This window comes from Cololabis saira, chromosome 8, assembly GCF_033807715.1.
Source record: "Cololabis saira isolate AMF1-May2022 chromosome 8, fColSai1.1, whole genome shotgun sequence".
Taxonomy (NCBI): domain Eukaryota; kingdom Metazoa; phylum Chordata; class Actinopteri; order Beloniformes; family Belonidae; genus Cololabis; species Cololabis saira.
In genome coordinates, this window is record NC_084594.1 from 40,146,778 (window position 1) to 40,171,947 (window position 25,170).

At 41.6% G+C, this 25,170-nt stretch overlaps 1 protein-coding gene across 1 annotated transcript in view; it reads right to left on the reverse strand.

Annotated features, from left to right (window-relative positions):
• LOC133449557 (receptor-type tyrosine-protein phosphatase gamma-like) overlaps positions 1–25,170 on the reverse strand; it is a 448,089-nt gene that overhangs the window by 59,557 nt on the left and 363,362 nt on the right. The window contains exons 8-9 of the mRNA XM_061728722.1: positions 20,887–21,079; positions 7,198–7,382 (exon numbers count right to left, since the gene is read on the reverse strand). Coding sequence (XP_061584706.1) covers positions 7,198–7,382; positions 20,887–21,079 — 378 coding nt within the window. The remainder of the gene's footprint in view (positions 1–7,197; positions 7,383–20,886; positions 21,080–25,170) is intronic.

Below are 25,170 nucleotides of genomic sequence, written 5' to 3' on the forward strand. Positions count from 1 at the left end.
GCGGTTGCTAACCTCCAACGCTGGTTTGTACTGTCTACAAATAAATAAAAGTGAAAGTAAGTAAAATGATCACTGTGTTTTATTCTTATTTCTGTGTTCCGTATCTTCCCAAATGTTTGTGATTTGTGGCCGCATCTCTCTGTTCCCTCTGTTAAAGTTAGCGGTGGTGGGGGACAGGGAGTTCTGGGAATTGTTTTGACAGGGTGTCTCACAAATCTACCACCACAACAACACTGAGATTGTTGCACACCTCCATTATAACCAGAAGGCTGGAACACTTGTTTCTCTGATTTATAGAAAGGAAAATAGGAAGTCAACAACAATTTATTTAAAATTCAGCTGTGCAAGTGCTGACTAAGAACAATAGCAGAGCACACATTAAATTCTCCACTGGTAACCTTTTTTGTATTGATTTTTAAATTCTTTATTAGTTTAAAAGACACTAAACTGTATTGCTCTGCACTCCCTCACAGAAATGCTCTCATTTTATAAAACAGAAAGACACAGCAGACGACGCTGTGGCTCTTCTTATTTAGCTACCCCCCACCAAAAAAAAAGAAAGGAAAAAAAAACATTGTGACATTCCCTTTTGCCATCGACAAAGAATGAAAATAATCTGGTCATAACTGGGTCTACAGGAAAATAGATCAGTATCACTGTTAGCTGCACAAAAACTAGGAAAATGAAGAGGGGAAAAAGCCGGCTGGTGCTCCTAATCAAATGCACTCGACTGAAGATATATATCTGCATAGATATACTGATGGTCAATACCACATTTGGCAAAAGCTGAATGTGTTTTTTGTTGCATGGGTGTGTGTGAAAGTGTGTTTCCTTCACCAACCCTCTTGACAGTTGACCATATTTATTGACCCCTAAAATAAAAAACCTGATTCTGTCAAAAATGACCAAAATCACAGACAGTGGGACATGAAAGAGCAGGAAAGAGAAGACAGGATAATGATGGGTGCACCTCGGTGAATGTGTGGTGTGTTGTAGTGATGTGAAGGAGTGTGTATTGAATTGCGTTGGAATAAAAGGATAGACAATTCGTATGAGAACTTCAGCATGAAAGCAAGTTATCAAATTTTAGGATCCTACTGACCACAGTTAGGAACTTCATGTGGCTCTTGTCTGCTGAGATATAAAGTTAGCTTCTGACACTAAGTAACTTCCTGTTCTCCAAGTATGTCTGAACCGGTGTAGCACAGTTCCAGGAAGACCGGCACAGTTCTCCAGTTGTTTGACCGAGATCCAGTAAAACTTAGGGTGCTTTCAGACCTGTGGCGCGTTTGTTTTTTTGTTCGGATTGTTTTGTTCCAGTTGTTTCGTTTGTGGCGTTTGTGTTCACAAAGCAACCGTCTGTAGCGGTTCAAAGCTGTTAACAAATGCCATGCGTGAACCAACTGTTCTCTCATTGGTCAGAAATGAACGCGGAAGGAGTTTCCTCTTCTGTACCCCGGGAAAAACAACAACTATGGAGCATCGTAAGCGAGTGTGGCTAGTTTGTTTCTGTGTGTTTCTGTGTGGATTATGTTCTCACTGCAAACGAACCGCCCCAGGTCTGGAAGCGAGCCTAGACCACCTCTCCTAGGAGATCTCGGCTCGCTTGTTTTGTCCCGCATCCGAGCGCGATTGCTGTGTTCACATATACCAAACCAATCGATCTTTAGGGGGAAACGCTCCCTGTTTCGGAACAACTGCTCCAAACGGGACAGGTGTGAAAGCACCCTAGGAGTGACACTTCTCCACCGTCTGTATTCAGACATTTGCATTAAACACTTTAGTCAGAGTGTGTCAGTGCTGTGGTGCTGTCTAATACGTGACTGGAAGACATCATTACAGTTGTTTTGAGTTAAAAAGTTATTCAATCATCTTTTTCAATCATCTTACTTCATCTAATACTTTGGATTTTGTCTGTGAATTTGCCAAAGTCATTGCAGGTGGAATTAAGTTCAGTTGCTGCTGACACATGAGGGTTTGTTGGTCTGTCTGTGGCAAATGAGGCCTGATCATTATGACTGTCTTTGGTGGTGATGTCCGAAAAGTAGATTTTCCTTGCATTCCTATCCCGGACGAGCCCCCATTTAGTCACAACCCGGGAACCAGATGATGACAAACAACTTTATATACTTTATTCTCTTTTCTGCTTAAAATGGTAACAGAGTCGTACAATACATGTATATTTCTGGCATCAACTAATTATGAAGCTATACCTTAAAAAATATTTTTTTTAATTAGCCTTTTTTTAAATAAATAATCAAGAATAAGTACACTTTTTGTCTTTACCAGCAGCCATCATTCTTTTTGTAGATCTGAAAACAATAGTCCTAAACCTCTTCCAGTTGCTACATTGGTTTGTGTTGGTTTTATGTTTCACTGGAACTGCAAATGTCGACATGCGAAAACAGGAAAACAGTTATATGATCGATATAGAATAAAGCATTTTTCCCAGTGGAGTGTGGCATCCAATGAGCATGCACAAGTGTATTATACACAATATTGCAAAGATGCAGATCAGTTTTGTTTAGATAAACTGTGTTTGAATACAGACTCGTGTGGATGTGGATGTTACTGGTTTCGCAGTCTATAATCAATGTATCTATCCCTTCCCGTCTCCCTCCCCCAGTGATTGTTGCGGCCTCCTCTCTTTACAGCTGTCTCTCTCAGGTACCAGCTAGTTAGTGTCTAATAGTCAAAATAGCAGGCTATGAGGACACCCACTTCTACCTTTGACACACAAAATATCACAAGGGTACTAAAGGGATGGTTGAACTGGTGACTTAACAACAAGTTGTAAAGCTTTTATTTCCTTGTTCAGAAATAAAAGAGAGGTCGTCTTTGTGAAGATGCCTCTCGGGCAGCTGCCCATGTGGTGCGTACTTAAATCTGGCCCCAAAGCCATCCATCATTCCATCTTCTACCACTTAACCGTGGTCAGATTGTGGGGGCAGTAGTCTAGCTGGAAACCCAGGCTTCCCTCTCCCTGACCACTTATGGTGCTTTTCCACTAGTACCTACTCAGCCCGGCTCGTCTCACCTCCACTCGGTTTGGCGGCTTTCCTACCAGGGGTCTAACCGTGCAGAGTAGTATCTATTCTGTCGAGGTTCTAAGCTGCTGAGTCGGCTGTATCTGACGTCATCACACAACAGGCCACTGATTGGTCAGGGGGTTGGAGTCAGACGTCTGAGTTAGGATGCAGAAATCAACGAAAGAGCGACTCGCGGCTTCTTGTTCGTTTTATTCGACCAGCAATGGCAGCGCAAAAGTCTGTTTCATGATCCAACTCTGATGTGCAAATGTTCATAAACCTGGTGGATGATGGGAGAATTAAAAAGGGAACTAGGTGGCGCAGCTGGTAGTGCAGCGGTCTCACAGCAAGAAGGTCCTGGGTTCGATTCCCGCCGGGGGACGCTGTGGGTGCTGAAGTGCGTGTTAGTTCCCCCATGACTTCAGTGCCCACACCATGGGTGGGGTTGGCGAAAGGATCTTTCTGTGTGGAGTTTGCATGTTCTCCCCGTGTTCCCTTGGGTAGCTAATGGGAGCTACCCTCACAAAAACATGCACACAGTCCTGGGCTACACATGCTCCCTCTGGCCAACCGGGGCGCCAGATGGGGTGGGGAGGACCCGGCCGGAATAACGTGATCCTTCCACGTGCTACGTCCGGCCGGAGAAACCCCACCCTGTCTGGTGAAAAGATGCGGCCTGCTCACTCCTCAGGTTAAGGAGGAGACCTGAGCTCAGTGCAGGGCCCTCCCGGGGTTGGTAGAGGATGGCAATGCCCAGGACTGTCAGTAGGTAGGAGCACGGGGTGGTAAAAATGGGAAAAAAAACCGGGATAAAAATATTGTAAAAAAAAAAAAAAAAAAAAAAAAAAATAGCGATAATAGCGAGATCTACCAGGAGGTCTGTCACTCCAGCTGACTTTTCAGCAGCGCCGAGACAAACAAAATTTTAAAAAGCATTGCGCTTTAAGTTTCTCTCACACTCATTTTTTAACTTGGTATCAAACACAAGTCACAGACCCAGCAGCACATATATCATCTCCTCCAGGTTTTACATCTTCGGTGTTCTTCGTTTAGATACACAATCAAATACGTCATAGCAGCTTCACTCCAACCTCCTACTTCTGATCTGGGTGTTGAAAAGAAATGAGGGCAAATCAAGTCGAGTAGGTACTAGTGTAAAAGCGCCAATAGTCCAGCTCATCTGGGGGAATCTCAAGGTGTCCCATGGTTCCAGCAGCATCTCCCAGGTCTTCACAAGTGTCTTCTCTCAGTGGGACATCACTGGAAACCAGGGAGGTGTCCAGCTAGGACTCCTAACCAGATGCCCGAGCCACCTTCACCTGGCTCCTCTGGATGCAGAGGAGCAGCAGCTCTACTGCAGCTCGGGGCCATGGGTGAGGGCAGGGACTAATATTGTCCGGTAAATCAAGAGTTTGCATTTCAGCTCAGCTCCTTCTGCACCACAACGAAGCGGGGCGACGTCTTCATCACTTCTGACACTGCACCCTGAGGTCTTGTAAATTAAAATAGTCAGACAGGAGTTAATTTAGGTTTTGCTCCTCTGACTAGAAAATGTCAGAGGAGCAAAAATAGTCTATTTATGAACCCTGGAGAGCAGCATCTGTCTAGGGCTGGGGAACGATTCAAATGTCAAGAATCGATTTGATTCTGATTCTTAAGATTCAGAATCGATTATCAAGATTTGATTTGATCCGATTCGATTCCGATATTGATTTGGGTTAGTGTTTTTAAAACTGTTTTTTGAGCTGTTGCATGAATTATATGAAGTATTGGCAGTTAATGATGCTGTAAGGACCAATCACCTCCCAGAATGCTGATACAACTGCTTTCAGAAACATCATGTGGGTCAGAATTATCAAACAGATCCAGGGCAGCAAACAGAGACGGATGAAATCGGTTTTATTTTTTCCCACATTCCGTTTTTATTTGTTCCATTTTCTGTCTATTTTGGTTTTTAATTTTTGAGCATTTGGTTTTTAGCATTTTTTGCAAATGTAACCCCAAGACAGTATATAAAGTAATTAAATATAGACAATTTATGCAATTATAACCTAACACTTTAATGTTTTCATACCTTTAAACATATTTAAAGGCAAAAACATGGCACCAGTTATTCTCGTGTCCAACAAAACATTCCTTTTTGGGGGATAAACGAAAAAATAACCAAAAGTTGTAATGGTGAAAAAAAAAATACATAAATAAATAAAATCTTTTTTTTTTTTAAATCGATCTTTAGACATATGAATCGATTTTTAAGAATTAATATGAGAATCGATTTAGAATTGGGAAATCGATTGTTTCAACACAGGCAATACAAAAGGGACTGGTATGAGAGTATTCCCCTCAGTGTAGACACTAGTAGACACTGATGGCTCAGCATCCAACTTCAACCAGTTTGTGGTGCAGGGAACAAACTTCCCAACTCTGCAGGTTTCATAGCTTTTTCATGGTGTTTCAGCACAGTTAGCCAACAGTTGAGCAACTGAGGCTAGTGATCATTATTTCATGCAATATAAAATGAGCCCCTCTCTTTCTTTCATCTGTAAAGCAGCAAAGGATAGCGTGTCTGCAAACAGCCGTGCAAGTAACATCACATGTGGACTTCTTCAAAGATGACTGAACCTAGTGGCAAAAATCTAAAACGCAACGTAATTTTCAAGCCAATTTACTTGAATTTCAGGTTTCTTTGTACAACCATATCTCACCCAAGATCAAACGTAGTGGAGAAAAAAACTCATTATTCAAAGTTTGGTTTTCACTGTAAACAGCTGAGCCAGAAGCTCGCCTCTCTGAGCCTGATTCTGCTGCCGCTTTCTTTCTGTTCAACAGCACTTCCTCATGTGAAACTGCTGAAGGTATTACTGTGATAGATTGAGGACTGCCATAGGATGATAAATTGTGCGATTTGTATGGAGTAAGATCACTTCCAAAAAGATGTGTCCATGTTATAACTATTCGTATTCGTAATGATAAACATTTGTATATAAATAAAAAAGTTGTACCCAAAATTCTGCTGTCACACACATGAGTCTGATAAATTATTAGGGTTAGGATTGTTTTTATGTGAGTATGAATCTAAAAGCTGTGAGTGCAAAGTCTTGTGAATACAACTCTAATTTCTACGACTACGAGTCTTCACTGTGAACACGAATTCAAGTTTATGGGTACGAGTCGAAAAACTGTTGAAATGATGTCACAGACAGGTCAAAGCATAGACATACGTAGACGCCCCATCGAGTGCTGAGCCAACTGCCACATCCAATATGGCGTCAACGTCGCCGCCATATTGGATGTGGCAAGACTGCGCTGTAAACTAATACAAGTAAATGGACTTATTTTCATAAAGCGCCTTTCTACAAAGAAATGTACGTTTTACGTCTCATTTATTCATTCACACACGCAATAATATACTTGGGAAACAGTTAGGCACCAAATATAATATATTTAATTTTCTGAGATGGCAAAAATAAGAACTTTATTGATCCCACATAGGAGTAATTCATGTTATATCAGCTATAGAGAACAAGGTAGTGCCGAAAAACAATATATATCCCCCCTCACAAAAATAAGAAAAAAAGAGAAAAATAGATCAACAAAACATATTTTTCAAATAACAAAATAACATATTTGAACCATTTTTCAGACAATAAAATAACATTTGAACCATTTTTCAGACAATAAAATAATCTGAAAAGTAGTTAAAATATGTTATTTTGTTACTTGAAAATTTTAAAATATGTCTTGTTGATGAGAAAATATGTTTCTCTATTTTTCTTATGTCTATGCTGTGATCTGCCTGTGACGTCATTTCAACAGTTTTTCGACTCGTACCCATAAACTTGAATTCGTGTTCACAGTGAAGACTCGTAGTCGTAGAAATTAGAATTGTATTCACGTATTCAAGACTTTGCACTCACAGCTTTTAGATTCATACTCACATAAAAACAATCCTAACCTTAATAATTTATCAGACTCATGTGTGTGACAGAATAATTTTGGGTACAACTTTTTTATTTACATAAAAATGTTTATCATTACGAATACAAATAGTTATAACATGGACACATCTTTTTGGAAGTTATCTTACTCCATAGATTTGGTGCTAAATAAATAAAACTGGATGTAAATGTATTAAATGGACACATGCATCAGGTTTCCAGCCCCTCACCAGTCTTTGTCTGGCATCTGTGAGGTGTGTTTCCTCAAAGCTGTCGTCGTGGGCCGTCCAGCTGTAGGACACCAGGAAGTGGAGGATGGGCGGGTGGTAGGTGACCTCGGGACGAGCCCAGCGGACCACCAGAGCACTGCTGTTCACGTGCTGAACCTTCATGTTCTTCGGAGCACTGCTGCACACTGAAACCCACAAAAATCCACAGGGGTTAGAGTCGAGCAAGAACGGGAATTTCACAAGTTAATGGTGAATGAATACAGTACAAGTAAAATGATGTTTAATCGGAAAGAGAAGAGTAAAATGAAGAGATAGAGGGCAGAACTCAAGCAATTAGACGAAGGGTTCAGGTAAAGTGGGATGGATGAATATATCACTTAGAAAAGGAGGGGAAAAACTACAAAGAAAGATTAATAAAAGAGGGAAAAATCATGGTTGATTGAGAGGAAAATATGGAGAAGGGTGTGATGAGGACAAAAGAGGACAAGAAGGAAACCGTGAAAAGATATAAAAAGGTAAAATGGAGAAAAAGAACAGGAAAAGGGATGAATAAAACACATAAATCAGGTGAAGAAAGGATAAAGAAAGGAAAGGATGGACCAGAAAGGAGGGGAGCTATGAAAGGGGAGATGTGAAGGGATAATGAAGAGATGAACAGATCATTTACGACTGAACACATGAGCTCCCCTCATTTTTCAAATACCCCCAGTGAGGGAGGGGTGTGGGAGGTGGATTTATCATGTGTTATGAATACTGCTGTGAGCCATCAACACACACACACACACACACACACACACACACACACACACACACACACACACACACACACACACACTGGAGGCCTTCATTGGCCGGGCTCTGGTGACCATGAACCACTTTGGTCCGGCCCTGACTGCAGTGATGCATTGAGCACATCTCCTCACCTTGTTTTACCTCTCCATGCATCTATCACACTAATGCATTGTTATTATTTACTTTTTCTCTCGCTGGTAGCATTGCAGGATTTAGATGGGAGAATACTACTCCATTTGACAGGCTCAGTACTGTTTCCCATTCTCATTTATTCTTTCCGCTCCTCCTGTCCACTCATTCAAACTGTTGGAGGAAGACGCTTTTCACGCCTGGTCTGAGTATTTCTTTGTCCTAGCTCATGGTGACAATCATATATAATATGCAACCGAAATGCATAAACATATTAAAGTGTGTATGCATGTAAACACACGTGCATTTCTTTGCTCATAAGCCGTACTCAGGAAAAACCACTAGATGTCTCCGTTTCACCAGAGAGATTTGTGACTCGGGTGGTTCATACATGCACGGATTTAATGTTACTATGACGTTAGTGTCGTCAAATATGGACAACATGAGATCCTACAGCCAACATTAAAGCATTCAGTTGTAAATCATCAGTTTTTCACTGATCATTTCTGTACATAGCCCTCCTGGCTACAGAGCTTGTTTTGAAACGTGAACATAACAGCAGAATCTGTGATGGGGTTGCTGCCACCGCCGCCACCAGTATCTCACTGATCAGCTGTGAGTTCTGTGTGGCGGCTTAAACCGCGGCTGACTCATAGTACAGATAAATAAGACTGACTCAAACAATGAATTATTAATGAATTAATCAATTAGCAACTGTGAGCACTGCAAGATTTTCCTGAAATCTCCGGGACCCAGAGTTTTCAAACTTAACAAAAAAACCTCTTCTATTTTCAGCTTCATCAGCTTCGTCCACTCATCTAAACTTCATTTGTCCATGAAAAGTCCTAGATGGTGAGGACTTATAACACCTTATAACCCCAACACCCTTTTCTAAACCATGTTTACAGGACTGTCTCAGAAAATTTGAATATTGTGATAAAGTCCTTTATTTTCTGTAATGCAAAAATGTCATACATTCTGGATTCATTACAAATCAACTGAAATATTGCAAGCCTTTTATTATTTAAATATTGCTGATCATGGCTTACAGCTTAAGAAAACTCAAATATCCTATCTCAAAAAATTTGAATATTCTGGGAATCTTAATCTTAAACTATAAGCCATAATCAGCAATATTAAAATAATAAAAGGCTTGCAATATTTCATTTGATTTGTAATGAATCCAGAATGTATGACATTTTTGTTTTTGTAATTGCATTACAGAAAATAAAGAACTTTATCACAATATTCTAATTTTCTGAGACAGTCCTGTACATAGTGCTTTACAGTGTATTTGTTATTCATGTAATCGCACAAAAACACTTGGACTACAGCGTTTTGATTATATATGGACTCCTAATTACAATAGCCATTGTGTTTCTACAGTGATGTTGCAGCGGCTTCATCAGGAGGCAGCGCCGGCTTCAGTGTCGGGCTCAAGGCTTCAGGGAGCAGGTCCGGGGCCACCCACAGCACCGTGACCGTCACACAAATGAGACAGATGTTTTTGTGTTGAACTGATCTACATTCATTAACTGCTGGCACTTCATGTTGGTGTCAATCCCACCAGCAGAGTCGTGGTAACGTCTACCTGAAACAATATTCCATTTACCCGTTAATCGTTCGTTTCTGTACACACATAGTTGCTTAAACAGTCTCTTTTTGTTCTAAACTGTTATTATTGGCCATTTTACATAATTTTTTTCAATGGTTTGCCAATTCTTTTTCGTGATGTCACACACTGACTCCAGTTTCTTTGTTAGTTTGGAGAGAAATACAGAAAAAACGTTCTCTGTTTATGTTTATGCAAAAACGTTTTAATGCCAGAAAAAAAAAAAAAACAACTGTAAAAGTATTTTGTTATTTAAATATTCATGGCTGGGGGAGCCATTTATTCCCTTTGAAGGGACGTCAGCATTGCAGCTCATCATTCAGACATGTTTCTTTTTTAATTAGGGCTAACTATATTTGTTCGTCCATCTATGTTTCAAGAAAATACGTTTCCCTGCGTTCAAGACCTGGTTCTGCTGGCTGAGCTCTGAACTCACCATTTCTGTGAATGTTTACCAATTATTTAAGAAAGAAATAAAGTAATTACTGCAATAAAAAAAGAGGTAAAAACATCACTAAAAAGTAACTCAATTAGAAAGTAAATGTAGAAGTTTTAGGGTTTTGAGGGAGGACACGGCGGTAAGTATCTATGAAGCACTGAGTGGAAGACGGATGTGGAGCTCATTAAAGTGCAAGTGCAGGAACGTAAGAGGTGAGAAAGGTTAAATATGTAGGATTGTGCACAGCCAATCATTAAAAAGCAATACAATTTTAATGTCAATTAATTATACAAGCAGTAACTGGTAAAGTACGTCTGAGAGGGGAAAACGTGGAATTTTCCTCCCAGAACTCGCCGTCTTGTATAAGCTGGAGGCCCTCACCAAGAACCGGCCCCTAAAAGCAAATTATAGTGTCGTTAGTGTAAGATTTAAAAAAATGCTTGAATTCTGCATAAAGCAGAGCCATCTGTGTCTGTCTGTCTGTCTGTCTGTCTGTCTGTCTGTCTGTCTGTCTGTCTGTCTGTCTGTCTGTCTGTCTGTCTGTCTGTCTGTCTGTCTGTCTGTCTGTCTGTCTGTCTGTCTGTCTGTCTGTCTGTCTGTCTGTCTGTCTGTCTGTCTGTCTGTCTGTCTGTCTGTCTGTCTCATGATTTGTGATTAAACCGGAACAGAAAGGAGCCTTTGGAGAAGAGTCCAAGCTGTCATGACAGGGGATGAGCTATGAAGTGTTTCGTTTTCACATATTTTCGTCATACATGTGGTGTGAGTTTAAGTTATGCAGCAAACTGTCACTGCACAGAGAGCACTGTAATAACAAAACGTACATACAATTCTAATTTCAGATACTGCAACATATACGGATGCAAACGTGACGAACAGGACCGGACCAAGAATAGAGCTCATGTGACTGCTGACATCAGATTGATTATCTTGCTCATGAACAACTGCACTGAAGGTTTTCTATTCATAACAGACGGCCGGGCTCATTAATCAGAGACACAAAAGCCCGAGTGATGAGGAAACGTAACACATACATGCACATACACATGCATCATTTTAAAGACATTACTATAACCCTCTATGCAGGACAAAAAAATACACATTAAATTGCATGTTGGAAAGTGATTGCTACTCCAATGAACACATGCCCTAATGCATCTGTGTGTACGGAGGATAGTCAATGAAAGACAAAGAAAAACATATTTCAGCCTTTGAGAGGTAAACGATCAAGAAAAGTCATGTACAGTTTGATATAAGTAAGTAAAAGATATAAGGACACATGCACTCCACGTATGCATTAACAGACATTACTCAGAGCTTTATTACACTGCAACTGCCATTCTTTTATCTCAAATGAAATTGATTTAAAAAAAACAACAATTTATCACTGTCAAGGATTGTAAATAAACTGTTAATGAGTGTAAAACGCAACAAAATAGTGCAAACTTGGAAGAGCATTCCTTTGTCAGCATACAATCAGACAAAACCAATGCCAGCGTTACCGAGGTCGTATTTACAAAATCTGGCTGCTTCAGTCTCTGTTGCCATGACACACAGTGTTTTTAGATTGTTGTGTAATGTGAGCAAATGTACTTAAATACGGAATGGAATGGGCTCCCGAACAATCTAATGAACATGGCTGGTTTCAATAGTTTTTCTAGTTGTTTCTAGTTTCTAGTTGTCAAGGACTACAGATGGAAATTAGCTTGTGGCTAACTCTGGTGCAGCCATCATTTTAACGTACCTGCACATTGTCCTTTAAATAAATAAATAAATAAATAAATACAAATATATTACCAGGAGCTTCACACACACACACCTGTAAACCTGACATACAGTATATGTTTTTAAGTTGTGGGAGGAAGCAGGAGAAAGTCACGCAAGCCTCACTGTGCCTGTGGAGCACGGACGCCAATCTTTCTGGAAAGTAGTCTGGTGTCAAGACAGGCGGGAAAGAGGCCAAGGCTCTCCAGGAAGAATGTCTGAGACAGACTACAATTTTTCAGGAAAAACAACGATTGAACAGCATAAGACTATATTTTCTGATTCTGATGAAACAGAGTGGAGAAGTAGAGTCTCGTAGCATGTAAACAGGGAAACGTCTGTGGGGGTTGATTCTCATGCAGGAGAGGAGCTTCACTCGCAGCGCTGCCCTGAAACATTTGCTGCTGCGAGTAAGGAACGTTATTAAAATGTCCTCTAAGAGCAACTTATCCTGCAATTTTGGCGTTGATCTTCGCACTTTCCAGTGTCATGCAGAACCACAGGGCAAACGCCTGTCACCAGCCAAATGTGATAAAGCGGTTGACAGATCATTTATAGGTCAAATTAAAATGTTGTATTTGTGGCCAGGAAATCTTTCAGATCTTTATTCCATCAAGAACCTGTATCCAATCGTGAAAAATTAGATAGACCAGCAGAAAAACTGCAAATTGTGACCAACTCAGAGAAGTAACGCAGCGAGTATCACTCAGGATTTGACCCAGAAATTGAGATTCAGCAGGTTCGGACACATTGCAGAAGTTTTGAAGAAGGGCCCCCGCTTTAAATCAGTGTTCTTTGATCCAGGCCCACAGGGGCCCCTGGCCGGCAGGTACTAGATGTTTCTCTCCTCCAGCACACCTGATTCAAATGACTGGATTATCATTAGCTGCCAATGACATACAATGACAGAAGGGAAGTTAATTTGGGATTAACTTTGTCTCCTTTAGGTCTTAGAAATTAAATACCCTCGTCCTCTTGTGTCGTGATTAGTATTCAATGATTCATTTGACAAGGGCAGTGAATTAAATACATTTTTTTCTGTCAGTGGAAGAGAGGTTTGAAAGTACTTTGAAGATGAAGAATAAGGTCTGGGAAGAACAACTGTCACGAGCAAACAAAAAAACCCCCAAAAAACAGGAAACCATGCATTTTTCAGTCACGGAAAAAGAAACAGCAGCCAGCAAAAAGGCTAAATCAAGTAAAAAATAACAAGAACAAAACAACAAACTAGGCGACAAGGTGTCTTCAATTATATGCCGGTCATATTTAGACATTAGTTTCACACAGTAGCTTCAGTGACTCTACAATCTGACTCTACTGGTGTTAGATAACTACTGGCTACATCACTGCCCCTGGGACCAAACCCAGATGAGCACGAGTTAATGGACGGGTGGAAGGGCTCGGGGAGGACGCCCAGCTGCACGACCCGAGACAACCTCATCCCAGTCCTGACAGGAACACGCAGGGAAGCAGAACACTTCCCTCTCAGACAGCAGGTGGACTTGTGGTTCCTAGAGTTTCTAAAAGTAGGATGGGAGGAATCTGAACCAGGTTCCTCTCCTCTGGAAGCAGCTGCCAGCGTGTGTTTGGGAGGCAGACACGTCTCCCAGCTGATGCTCTGAATCTGTTGCTGCTCTCAACCCCCACTGGTCCAGACAGATAGCTTCCTAAGTCTGGTTCTGCTGGAGGTTTCTTCCAGTTTAAGGGGAGTTCTTCCTCTCCACAGTCACCTGGTGCTTACTTAGTGAATACATTATCATTATTGTTATTGTTAATCAGGGTGCGATTTGCCGGTGGTGATGGAGGGGATTTTCCCCCCCTCTGGTTTACACGTCCTACCCTCTGCTGAATTATTTTTATCCTCGGTGGGGACAAAATGTACCCCCCCCCACCCAAAGTATTTTCACCATTACATCGTAATTAATAACAATTAATAACAACCAAAATACAGTCCGTGTTCATTCTGCTTGTGATGTGATTTTGATAAGCAGCGAGTCAGAGGCATCGCGCCCACAGAAAGCAGTTTTATTTTGAAAACCAACCGGATTTTCTTGCATTCCAAAAGTCCGACTTCCGGCCCGCCAAAATAAAAGATAGAGTCAGTCAAATGAATGAAAAAATGAAAAGAATCCAGAGCAGCATATCCTCATATTTTACAGGATCACAACCAAAAATCCCAAGAAAAAATGCGACAGAAGATGAAACAAGATCCGACATTGCTGATCGGATGGTGGACAGCAGCATTTCCCCATGTTTTCTGTTAAACTGATATCGAGAAAGAATTAAAAAAATATTAATTTTGTTTATTTTTATTTGGCACATTTAAAAACAATATTAGGAGAAAATATTTCTGCAAATGCAGTGGTTCAGTTCATGTTCAAAATAGGCCTACTGCCTACGTTATGTAGCCTAAGTGTAAGGTTTACACAAGAAACAAGTTTTCATATAGCCTATACTGTTGGCCCGCTGTTGTGTGGTCATTTTTCTGAATAAAAATATTTCTCAATTATCCTCCCCTCTGGTTTTTTCACAAATCACACCCTGTTGTTAATTATATATATTGTAATTAACTTGGAATGAGTTCAACTTTATTGTTGATGTTTTTTGACGTGATGTTTGTCGAGATTTGGCGTTATATAAATAAAGCTGAATTAAAATAAGCTCAACTCGGCTATCTTGCCATTATAATGTTTGATATATTGATACATTCAGGAATTCAGGTCCCACTCCATGATGGGAAGTGATCCAAGCACTGAAAAAGTAAAGCCCAAATCATGGTGCTCCCTCCACCATACTGCAGACCTGGAATGATGTTTTGATGCTGTACCTTCGTCACATCTTACCGACTCAGAAGATAATGCAAAAGATGATCACAACGAGACACGAGACAACTGCTACCACCTTGGATCATGTCCAAAAAATAAGATCAGTTTTCCTCCTCCTGGACCATTATGAACCACCCTGAACCCCCAAGTCGTCAGAGTCAAGCCTACTTTATACCCAGAGTGAGATCCAAACAAGGTGAGGGAGCGTTCAGAATTTTATGCTCCTCACCTGTGGAAGAAACTCCCAGAATGCATCTGGGCCCCTGAAACTCTCTGTCCAAACCAGACCCCAAATAAACACAGGTAAGGCAGTGATAAATGACAGCTGGATGTCTTGCACGGCTGATGCTTGAACATGGCCAAACACTGCTGGGATCACCAGCAACACACCTGGCCACAACACATCTCGGTCACGTCCTTGGTTCACAGCACACACTTGATGTCGCTTTATTTATTTATATTTTCAAATGGGAATTGCCTTCATAACGCCAGGGACGCTGAACATATTAACAAGGGATCGTCATGCAGAGGAATGAGAAAGTGGCCCTGGCTGTCAAGCGCTTTCTGAATGTTTGTAGTTCCTGGCCACAGGAGCCATCAAAGAGGAATTTCACAGAATTCTGGGTACATGACTTAGAAATCAATACCATTCATGATTCAGAAGGATGGTTTTTTTGGTAGCAACCTGCTTCCACCCCTCTGAGCAAAAGGAATTTTGCTTTAGGATTTTTCAGGAGTGATTCGATGTATTGTTGCCACCCATGTTGCCATCAAAGCTCCTTGAATTATTCTTGCTTTGCAAGGACAAAATATTGTTAAAGTGACAGTAAACCATGAGCCATTTACATTCAAATTACCTGTATGAATTGTTTTTCATCTTCAGCTATTTCACCTTTCACCAGCAGTATCGCCCTACATGAAAGTGTCCTGGTTTCATTATCTGCTCGTGCACACACTTAACTCAGGGTCAACATACTCAGAGTTGACTGAATTAGCTCTAAACACCTGGGGCCTCATCTATAAAGCTTGCTTGCGCAGAAAAAGCACCTGAAAGTTGCGGAAGCCACCTTCTACGCAAATCCTCGGATCTAAAAAGAAAAAACTAACCGAAAAATCTGCTTAACTTTACGGCAACTCGGACCCTCCCGTAAGAATTTACTTAAGACACGGGGAACTGGCGACGCAGGGATTGAGGTGGTGAAATGAAGCCAGATTCATGTCATACTCTTAATAATGTCATCACACATCACAACATATATCAGACTTAAAATAATAAAATAATAAAATAAAATAAAATAGCGCTGATCGTGTCCCTCTGTGTGAAGCTCAGTCAGTCAGGACTCTGCTGCTGCTGGAGCTGCAGCCTCTTCTTCACCCGCTTTAGGACAGAACAAATGAGGGGCTGCGTTTAGGGAGCCCCACGGAGCCCCTAAAGGGACTCAGATTTTTCTTCATATGAGTTTTACGCGCGCGTGAAACCTTTACGTGCAGGTGTATGGTGCCTAAATTAGGGTCCCGCGTTAAAACGACGCAGAGGGAAGGTTTATGGTTCTGCGTCACCAACGCAGACCCTACGGCGTAGGTGCGCGTCGCCGCGTACCCTACGCCGTAGGCTCTGCATTGGTGTGACGCAGAACCATAAACCCGCCCTGAGCAGCTCTGAGGGGAGACGGGAGAGGAGGAGGGGGAGGGGGGGTGAAGTGGGGCTGCGGGGCCGTTCTCGTATCGCTTTCATACAGTGTCTTGATAATTTGCAATTTAAGGCTGAGCCTACCGTTAGTTTTTAAACTGTAAAAAGTAAGGGGAAAAAAAACATGATTTTGAAAAGACGGGGGGACGTGTTTCCCCCTGTTGCGCCGGGGAACTCACGGCGTTTAGCGCAGCAACGGCGTGCTGCCACTCACTCGCTTTATTTTATTGTATACTATTTATATACTTATTCTAACTTTTACTGTGACCACCAAATAATGTGGTTTTCCTGTCCTCCACATCATCTACAACATCTCTGTCTCCGTGAAAGTCAGTGTCACGGTGGCTGCTACTTCTAATTCATTCTGACGCCTAACAGGCTGCAGGAAGCCACTGCGCATGCTCAGTAGGCTCATCCATATGCATTTATGGGCGTGTCGAGGGCGGGATTAGAGGCGGATTCAGCTGCGCAGGTCTGTGATTCATAAAGGAACGTTGCGTGCAAATCTGCGTGCACATGGTTTTATTGATCCGGATTTTTTTTTGCGCCCGGCATTTTCGGCTTTTGAGCGTACGTGCACTTTTAGTATGAATTCTACGCAGTCCATTTTAAATGAGGCCCCTGATCTGAAACCTGAAACTCTGGGTTTCCCTACCTCAGGGGGGTTTTTCCACTTAGTTAGTATTTAAAGTTAGTATTTAAACAGAGTTTGGTGAATGTCATTCCTGAAATATTTCCCAGATGGTCCTTTTCATTTTGTTGTGGTTCCAGTTTTTTTTTTTATTAAAACTTTTTTTTTTTACACTTCTAGTTATGAATTTAAAAGTGCTTCAAGAAATATTCAGGGTTTTCTGACATTTCATTACCAAACCCTCATTTAAACCTCTTCAGACTTTGTCTTTGACCTGTTTTGAGAGCTGCTCAAGTGCAGCGCAACTTGTCCTTCATCCTAATCTGCATGTCCTTTGTAGATGTAGGGAACGTCCTGAAGCAGCGCTCAAGGACATATTGCTGGACCGTTACGAGGCTCTGCCAGAGGAAAACACACATATATATGTATATATGTGAGCAGGATTTTGGATGTGCGTGCCCCTCAGTGATGCACCTCTCTGCCTGACCATATGGAAGCGAGCATGAAAGGACGGAGGGGAACAAAACCCAGCTGGAACAACTGACGAAGCACAGATGCAATGCCACATACAAAGAAAACCCCTGAGAGACAAATGCATGCGCACACATGCATCGTGCATGCCCACAAACACACAAAAACACACACAAATACAGCAGAATGTGCCATGTTGTTGGAGTGGTAATGAGGCAGGAATAGAAGGATGAGGAGCGTGCCTCCCACTGCCTTATGCTCGGGGAGTTACCCAGAATGACGGAGCGCTAGTCCAGGCAGGCACTCACACACACACACACACACACACACACACACACACACACACACACACACACACACACACACACACACACACACACACACACACACACACAAAGAGAAAACAACCAGTTCCCCCCGAGGTTATGAGCAACACCAATATCCTCATTTTTTTTAAATTAAAAAGCTTCCACCACAAACAAGTTGTCATATTGAAGCAGATTAGAGAGAAAAGAGTAAAAATAACAAAAGCACCATTTAAATGTTTAAGCAATAAGGTTAAACACATTTTTTACAAAAATAGTCACCCACCCCACCCCATTACCCCCCTCCACACACACACACACACACACACCCAGGCGGTCAGGCCACAGTGCTAACGCTGCATGACACCGCAGCGCTACTGAACTTTACTTAACTGCCATCGATGACTGCACTCTCACATCTCATCTCTCATCTGCTAACAGAAAACAGCCAAAACAGCAACTTCTGAAGACTTTTACCCCAAAACATTAAACTGTATTCAACATGAATATTCAGATATCCGAATCTAAAAGAAAGTAACTGTGAACCATTTTTCAATGGTAAGTACACAAGTACACAGTACTTGGGTAATTGATAGTTCATATTTAGCAAAGCTGACTGATCAGAGTTCCAAAGAATCGCAGGTCAGCTAGCTTGGTTGTGTTGGTCACTCTGGCACGGTCAGGACTGCTGGCAGGCCATACAATCCTCTCCTCCCAGATTCTGGAGTTGGTCTCTGATAAACCTGCTCTGGGGGGGGGGGCGAGCGTTGTCATCTTGGAGGATATGGGATTGCTACTGGTTTCAGAATTGCATCTTGATCCCTCTCTGCACTGAGATTGCTTCCAATGATAAAGAGTCTGATTTTTCCAGCCTACCCACACCATGTTACTCTATACAATCAGCAAGCGTTCTCCACGTCTTCTCCACACTTTGACCCTACGATCCAACTGCCATAGCCAGAATCTGGACAGATCACTCATCACATGTTCAGGTTTTAGTGCACGTGTTGCCGACACCAGCGCAAACGGGCCTGGCGGTGAAGGGCCGTCATGGCAGAACTCCTGGCAGCCCTGTGAGACCAGATATTGGCTGGATGCAGTCTGTTCCAGATTGTCTGGGCAGAGAGCCGTCGGCATTATCGTCCTGCAAATCTTGACTGCAAATCATTAGAAGACGGTACTGAACCTCTGACAAGGTGAGGAAACGGTCTTCCTGGCAGATACTGGGGGTACCAGAGGATCAAAACAAGAGTTGGTAGCAAAGAAAAAAAAGCTATTTGGCATTGGCAGAGAAGATTTGGCAAATGTTTCATGAGCAACCCACATCCTCAGCTCTGCTGCTCCTCCCACAAATGCATGTTCTTGACAAATGTGGTGCCATATAAAAGGGAAATACAGAGGCTTTCCTACATTTTTTTTTTTGCTAGGAAGCAACAACAAAGAAAGAATCTACCAAACAACAAATTTCCTTGCTTTTTGTGCTAAGCTTATAAATATACATCTGTATGCACAACTAACATTGTTCTATATTTACTCCTGCTGTGGTATCCATATGTATCATCTTTATCAAGAGATGGCATATTTGAATGAAAAAATCTGTTTAAGCTGTTATTGCTAATAAAAGAAACATTAATTCATGATATGTTAATGCTTATTCATTTTTAGGGGTCACAATGATCTCCTGGAGTCCAACTCAGGCAGGTGTACACCCTTAAATATACAGTAGTATCCAGATGAGTTTCTATGTGTGTGCGTGTGATATGGAAACTCATGTTGCTCCCCCCAAAAGCAACAACGTAATAGGACCCCTTAAAAAAATGCATATAAATGTTTCCCAACAATCCTGAGGGAGCTTCTGCCCCGTCCGTGAGTGGGGATCGTCCTGTGGGTAACTGTGGGAAACTGTGGGAAACCCCTGCCCCCATCTGGGTCTGTCTCTTGCTGTCCGCTGGTTGATATGCACGTGTCCTTTGACAGTGGCTTCAGACAAACAGGGCACCGATTTATCCGATGCCAGATACTGCTTAAGTCATTAATGAGCATTTACTTCAAAACAACAAACAAGGTCTTAAGGTGGCTGGAGGGGGCGGCACATCCCGGGTGGGTAGAAGATCTCAACGTTAGGACCACCTTAAGACTACTGTTTTGTTTTAGTTCTTTGTTTTTATTAAGTCACGGTTCAAATTAATTGTACGTCTGCTTCGGTAGGTTTAATCATCAAAAATGATTCATGTGTGAAGGGAGAGGGAACCAATAGCCAAACAGATGCAGAAACAACATAACTCTAATAAAACTCACTCAGGAATAAAAAGCCCTGTAGGAACAAAGGCAGGTGATCCATGTACAAAAAATGAACCAAATCTATAAAGATTGCTGCACAGTATCAGCGCTGAGGAGACGTTAAGGCAAACATAGGAACCCATACCTGCTGAGAAACTGCTCCACTTTCAAATACCACTTAAAACTGAACTGTGGACAAAGGGAAGCCAGATGTTAACTTTGTCCAGAGACTCTCTGCGACGACACCCCATATTCTTACACACTAAAATGGATGTTTGCATGAATGGTATTCGGTCTCCTTAATGAGATAATGTTTTTAAAGTGTTTAAAAATAATCAAAACTCACAACTTGTTTTATGTGCGCTCACAGGGCTGAAAGAGTTGACATCAAAACATACAAAATATACAAATCACTCAACGCTTTTGTTTTGCAGGTCATTGTCCTGACACCGCACGAGACACAGGTGAAACAGTTAAAAATGTGATTACCGAAATAAATAGAAAACTGAAACAAAAACTTGAATCTTCAAGTTGAACGTTTTTAGAATGAAAAAATTATGAAAACAATAATCAAAGGTCCAAGCCAACTTCAGAGAAGCATTAAAGCATATAGTGAAGTAAGGTTCAGGGAACATTATTCTCTGGTTTGCTGTCGGGATTCCAAGTAATAGTCACTACAGTAAAGAGTCTATAAAGTGTCTTAATCAATGAAGGTATGTTACGCCGTATACAGTAGATATAGAGGAGGTCCTACCATTGGAAGGCTCTGCGTCGTACGGCCTGCGGCCGTTGTCTGAGAGGTCAGGCATCCAGGCGTCCCTGACGGCTGACTTGAGGACGTGGCGGCCATCGATGGTCTGGATGGGTCTGAAGTTGCTGCGCAGGTATTCCACCGACTTCACATGGTCCTGCTGCTCTGTGGTGAAGATGGAGTAGAAAGCCTCCAACTGGTGCCACAACGGTGAAGCAAGAAAGGTGGAGACACAGAAGAGGAGAAGCAAAAACAGAGTGAATCAGAACTCACATTATTTGGTCGTTATGATGTGAAAAGGAGACACATCCACATGGTCCACAGAGGAAATAATACAAGACTGAAACCAGATATTTATTCAAATACAAGCTAATGATATTTTACTTTTAAAGAATATGATGGTAATGAGTAAGCAACTATACACGTAAAGCATGAATACTAAATACTACAGTATATACATGTTAAAACAACCTTGAACTTTTAAAAGAGTACAGACTGCAGTTCTTTATCACCTTAAAATATAGATATATTGAAATATGATATACTGGGTTTACCATCAGGTTTCAACTACACTTGTAAAAGGCTGCTTCTACTAAATAAAATCCTGTTTTTGTAAAGTCATGTTAAAGATACTTAAATCAAAAATACAAAATAAAGAAGAATATTGATTTTTTTTCTTCTTTTTTCTAATTTGTGGTTGTAAAATGATTAAATGCAAAATGGCACTATTTGAATAAAGGTGACGGGCCTAACCGAAATGTTCCAAACCTCAGACAGATGCATAATTTGTTATTTATATAAATTCATAAGCATAGCATGTAATTAATTATAATAATAACGATAAAAGGAGAGCCATTATTCATAGTCAAATTCAGCTCCTGAGAATAGTGTTCCTCTGATTTCAGTCTGATGATCATTGTTTGTGTGAAATAATCAGGTTCTGAGACAGTGTGAGAAAAAAAAGGCATAGATTATCAAGGAAACTTAAAAGGTTTACAAATGAGTCGGCTCAATAATAACATTTCCAAAGTTTGGAAAGAAGAGTGATAGGCTGTGATCACTGAAGGTCTTTCACGCATTAAAGATGTTTCACTTCAAAGCACAACATAATCTTCTGATTTGACACAAAGGCATTTTAAGTGAAGCTTTGATGATTTTTATTTTAATGCAGGTTCTGGCACCATGTTGATGTCTATACCTCACTAAAGCGCTCTCATTTCAAAGTTGAAATGCATTTTAAAAGAAAATGCGTGTTTGTACAGCTGCACTTTAATCACGGTTAAGACTCTGTGTATCTGGGGTGGCTGTGCAGCATCAAAGCAAAATAAATGTGGGAAATCCATACAAGCACAAGGGCGAGCAAACATGTGAATCCTTTGGGATGAACTTCTTCCACCAAAATCATTCTGATGGTTGAAAGCTCATAGCTTGTGAATGAGATATATTTGAACACACTTTTTCTTTGCTTTTTTACTTCTTTCTTTACTTATTATTGATAATAATTCAATACATGAATCCAACGAACTGGACTTTGTGGTTCAGTCGTTATTGGGAACACAGTTTGCCTAGCATGAGCACACCGCATGAGCCAAAGTTCTTGATCTGTCCCGTTTGATCCACACCACCTCACACTTAAGCCAGAGAGGGCGTTCCACTGTTTTCCACCAGTGCTGAACACAAATACCGAATGAATGTAAAAGCATTTTTTCACAGGCGGACTGCAATGGTGAGGCTGTTGTGGTAGAGGAAACTCGATCAGAAGACTTAAAGCACCTTAAAGACATAAAGGGAACTGATCAAGGCCATGTCAGCAGGCAGTGGGAGAACACCGGGACAAGGACGACACATGGAGCTCCTAAACCCACCTTTAAAAAATGGGGATCAGGTGTTGAGAAGAAAAGCAGCGAAGAGGGAGCAAACTGGAGTTTATTTGTCAGGACAGCATGGAGCCATTAAAAACAAACAAAAACACTTTATAGCAATCATTTAAAAATGACACGGGACATCTAATCATCCCCACAAGATGTAAGTGATGAGAACAGAAGTGGTCCAGTATCCTGCATCATCAACCTCCAAGGCAACCACGTCCTCCCAAGTAGCTCCAGCCCTCGCAAGAATGCCAGTCCCTGCCACAACAGTGTCCACAGTGATGCCAGCATAGTTGCAGCACCCTCATCCCCAAATTTCCCTTCAGATGTTGTTCCTTTACAACACCAGGACAATCAGACCCTACCTGGCAGAACATACGACACAGCTCTTGGTTCAGGCTCTGGTCATGTCACGCATTGATTACTGTAACTCCTTGTTGGTCGGCCTTCTTGCTGCTCAGTTAAACCTCTGCAGATGATCCAGAATGCAGCAGCACGTCTGGTCTTCAACCAACCCAAGAGAGCTCATGTCACTCTGCTACTAATCTCTCTGTACTGGCTTCCAGTTGCAGCATCAAGTTCAAAGCTCTGCTTTTGGCTACCAAACAATTACCCAAACGGCTCCCTCTACCTTCACTCCTTCATCCAGAGCTACACTCCCTCTACCTTCACTCCTTCATCCAGAGCTACACTCCCTCTACCTTCACTCCTTCATCCAGAGCTACACTCCCTCTACCTTCACTCCTTCATCCAGAGCTACACTCCCTCTACCTTCACTCCTTTATCCAGAGCTACACTCCCTCTACCTTCACTCCTTCATCCAGAGCTACACTCCCTCTCCACAGCTCCGCTCAGCCAGTGAAAGACGCCTGGTGCTTCCACCACAACGTGGTGTGAAATCAGTAGTTAGACTCTTCTCCTCCATTGTTCCCTGATGGTGGAACGACCTACCAAACTCTGTCTGATCTGCAGGATCTGTACCTACTTTTAAGAGCAAGCTAAAGACTCAGCTCTTTAAGGAGCACTTCTGCATCTAGTAGATGCATGCACTTTTAGACGTAGCTCTCTTATATAAAGGGAAAAAACAGCACTCGTGTCCAAATGGACTCACAGCAGTCTGACCAGCACTTAGCTGCTGGACCCTCTTATGTGATTTCTTGCTTGTGTTGTTCTCTCAGATGTAAGTCGCTTTGGATAAAAGTGTCTGCTAAAGACAGTAGTAGTAGTAGTAGTAGTAGTAGTAGTAGTAGTGGTATTAGTACCTCCGACTCCGACAGCAGCCCGAATGTAAAACCTAGTTCCAGCATCCGCAGCTTCAGGCCCAGTTCAAACACCAGTGTGAGCGAGCGCTGTGCCAGCAGCAACCTCACCAGTTCAAACATGTGCTCAGAGCCGTGTTGAAACATGTATGACAACAAAATCACTCATTTATACTGTAACTGGAAAAAATAAGCAAATCTGCTCATGTTGTACACTCTGATTTGTAAACTGACAGTGTAGCGAGCTTCCACCACTCAGGGGTAAACACAGAAACATGAAATATCATCAACAAGGTTTTTATTTTGAGGCTTTTTGCAAGGTACATTTGATTGATCCAGCAATACTGTAGAAAGCCTGCTGAGTAAAATTTTATAAGCACAGGGGAAAACATTGAACCAGAGCTCAGTACGAAACATTCTGTGGCCTCGGGACGAGACAGAAAAACTTTTCCTGAAGTTGTTTTAATCCGAACAGCTTACGTTCTGCAAAGTAGTGAACACGTTGTGCTGAGTAGAGTTGGGCTGGTGCATATGGAAATACATCCAAACCAGCGCGTGGACACACACTGTGTGACTGAAGTGTCACCGTTCAGTCTGTGTGAACAGATGGATGTGCCGTACAATGTGTTTTGCAACTCACAAACAGCTTGTGTGCAGGCGAGTGTTTGGCTGCAGAGAAGCGGTGTTCAGGGTGTAAAAAAGCAGATTCACAGTAATTTGACAGAGGTAAACGTCTCAAGGAGCAGAGAGTTCCAGATTTGTTTTAACTATTCAGTTTTCACATGAATAGATCATTTTTGTCTGAGCCTGCTTTTGCTCTTTTCTGTTGAAGGGGCTCATATCTGATTGTTTTCCATCATAATGACTTGTGCCGACACAGAAGTCTGAGCTTGAATTCTAATTTTTGGATCATAATTGAGTCAATTCAGTATGTGGTCCTGGGTAGGAGTATCTATTCAATATGTGGCCAGGCAACATCGGTGATGAATAGCATATAAGAATTCATGCTGATCTTTATTGATGTGCTTTTGTATGGCCCCATATTTATGTCAAATGCTGAATGTACAAGAAAACGTTGCACATTCGTGAATAAAACATGCTCATAATAATGTCCACTCAGGTATTCAGCTGTAGAAATTGTGCAACAAAAAAAAAAAGAA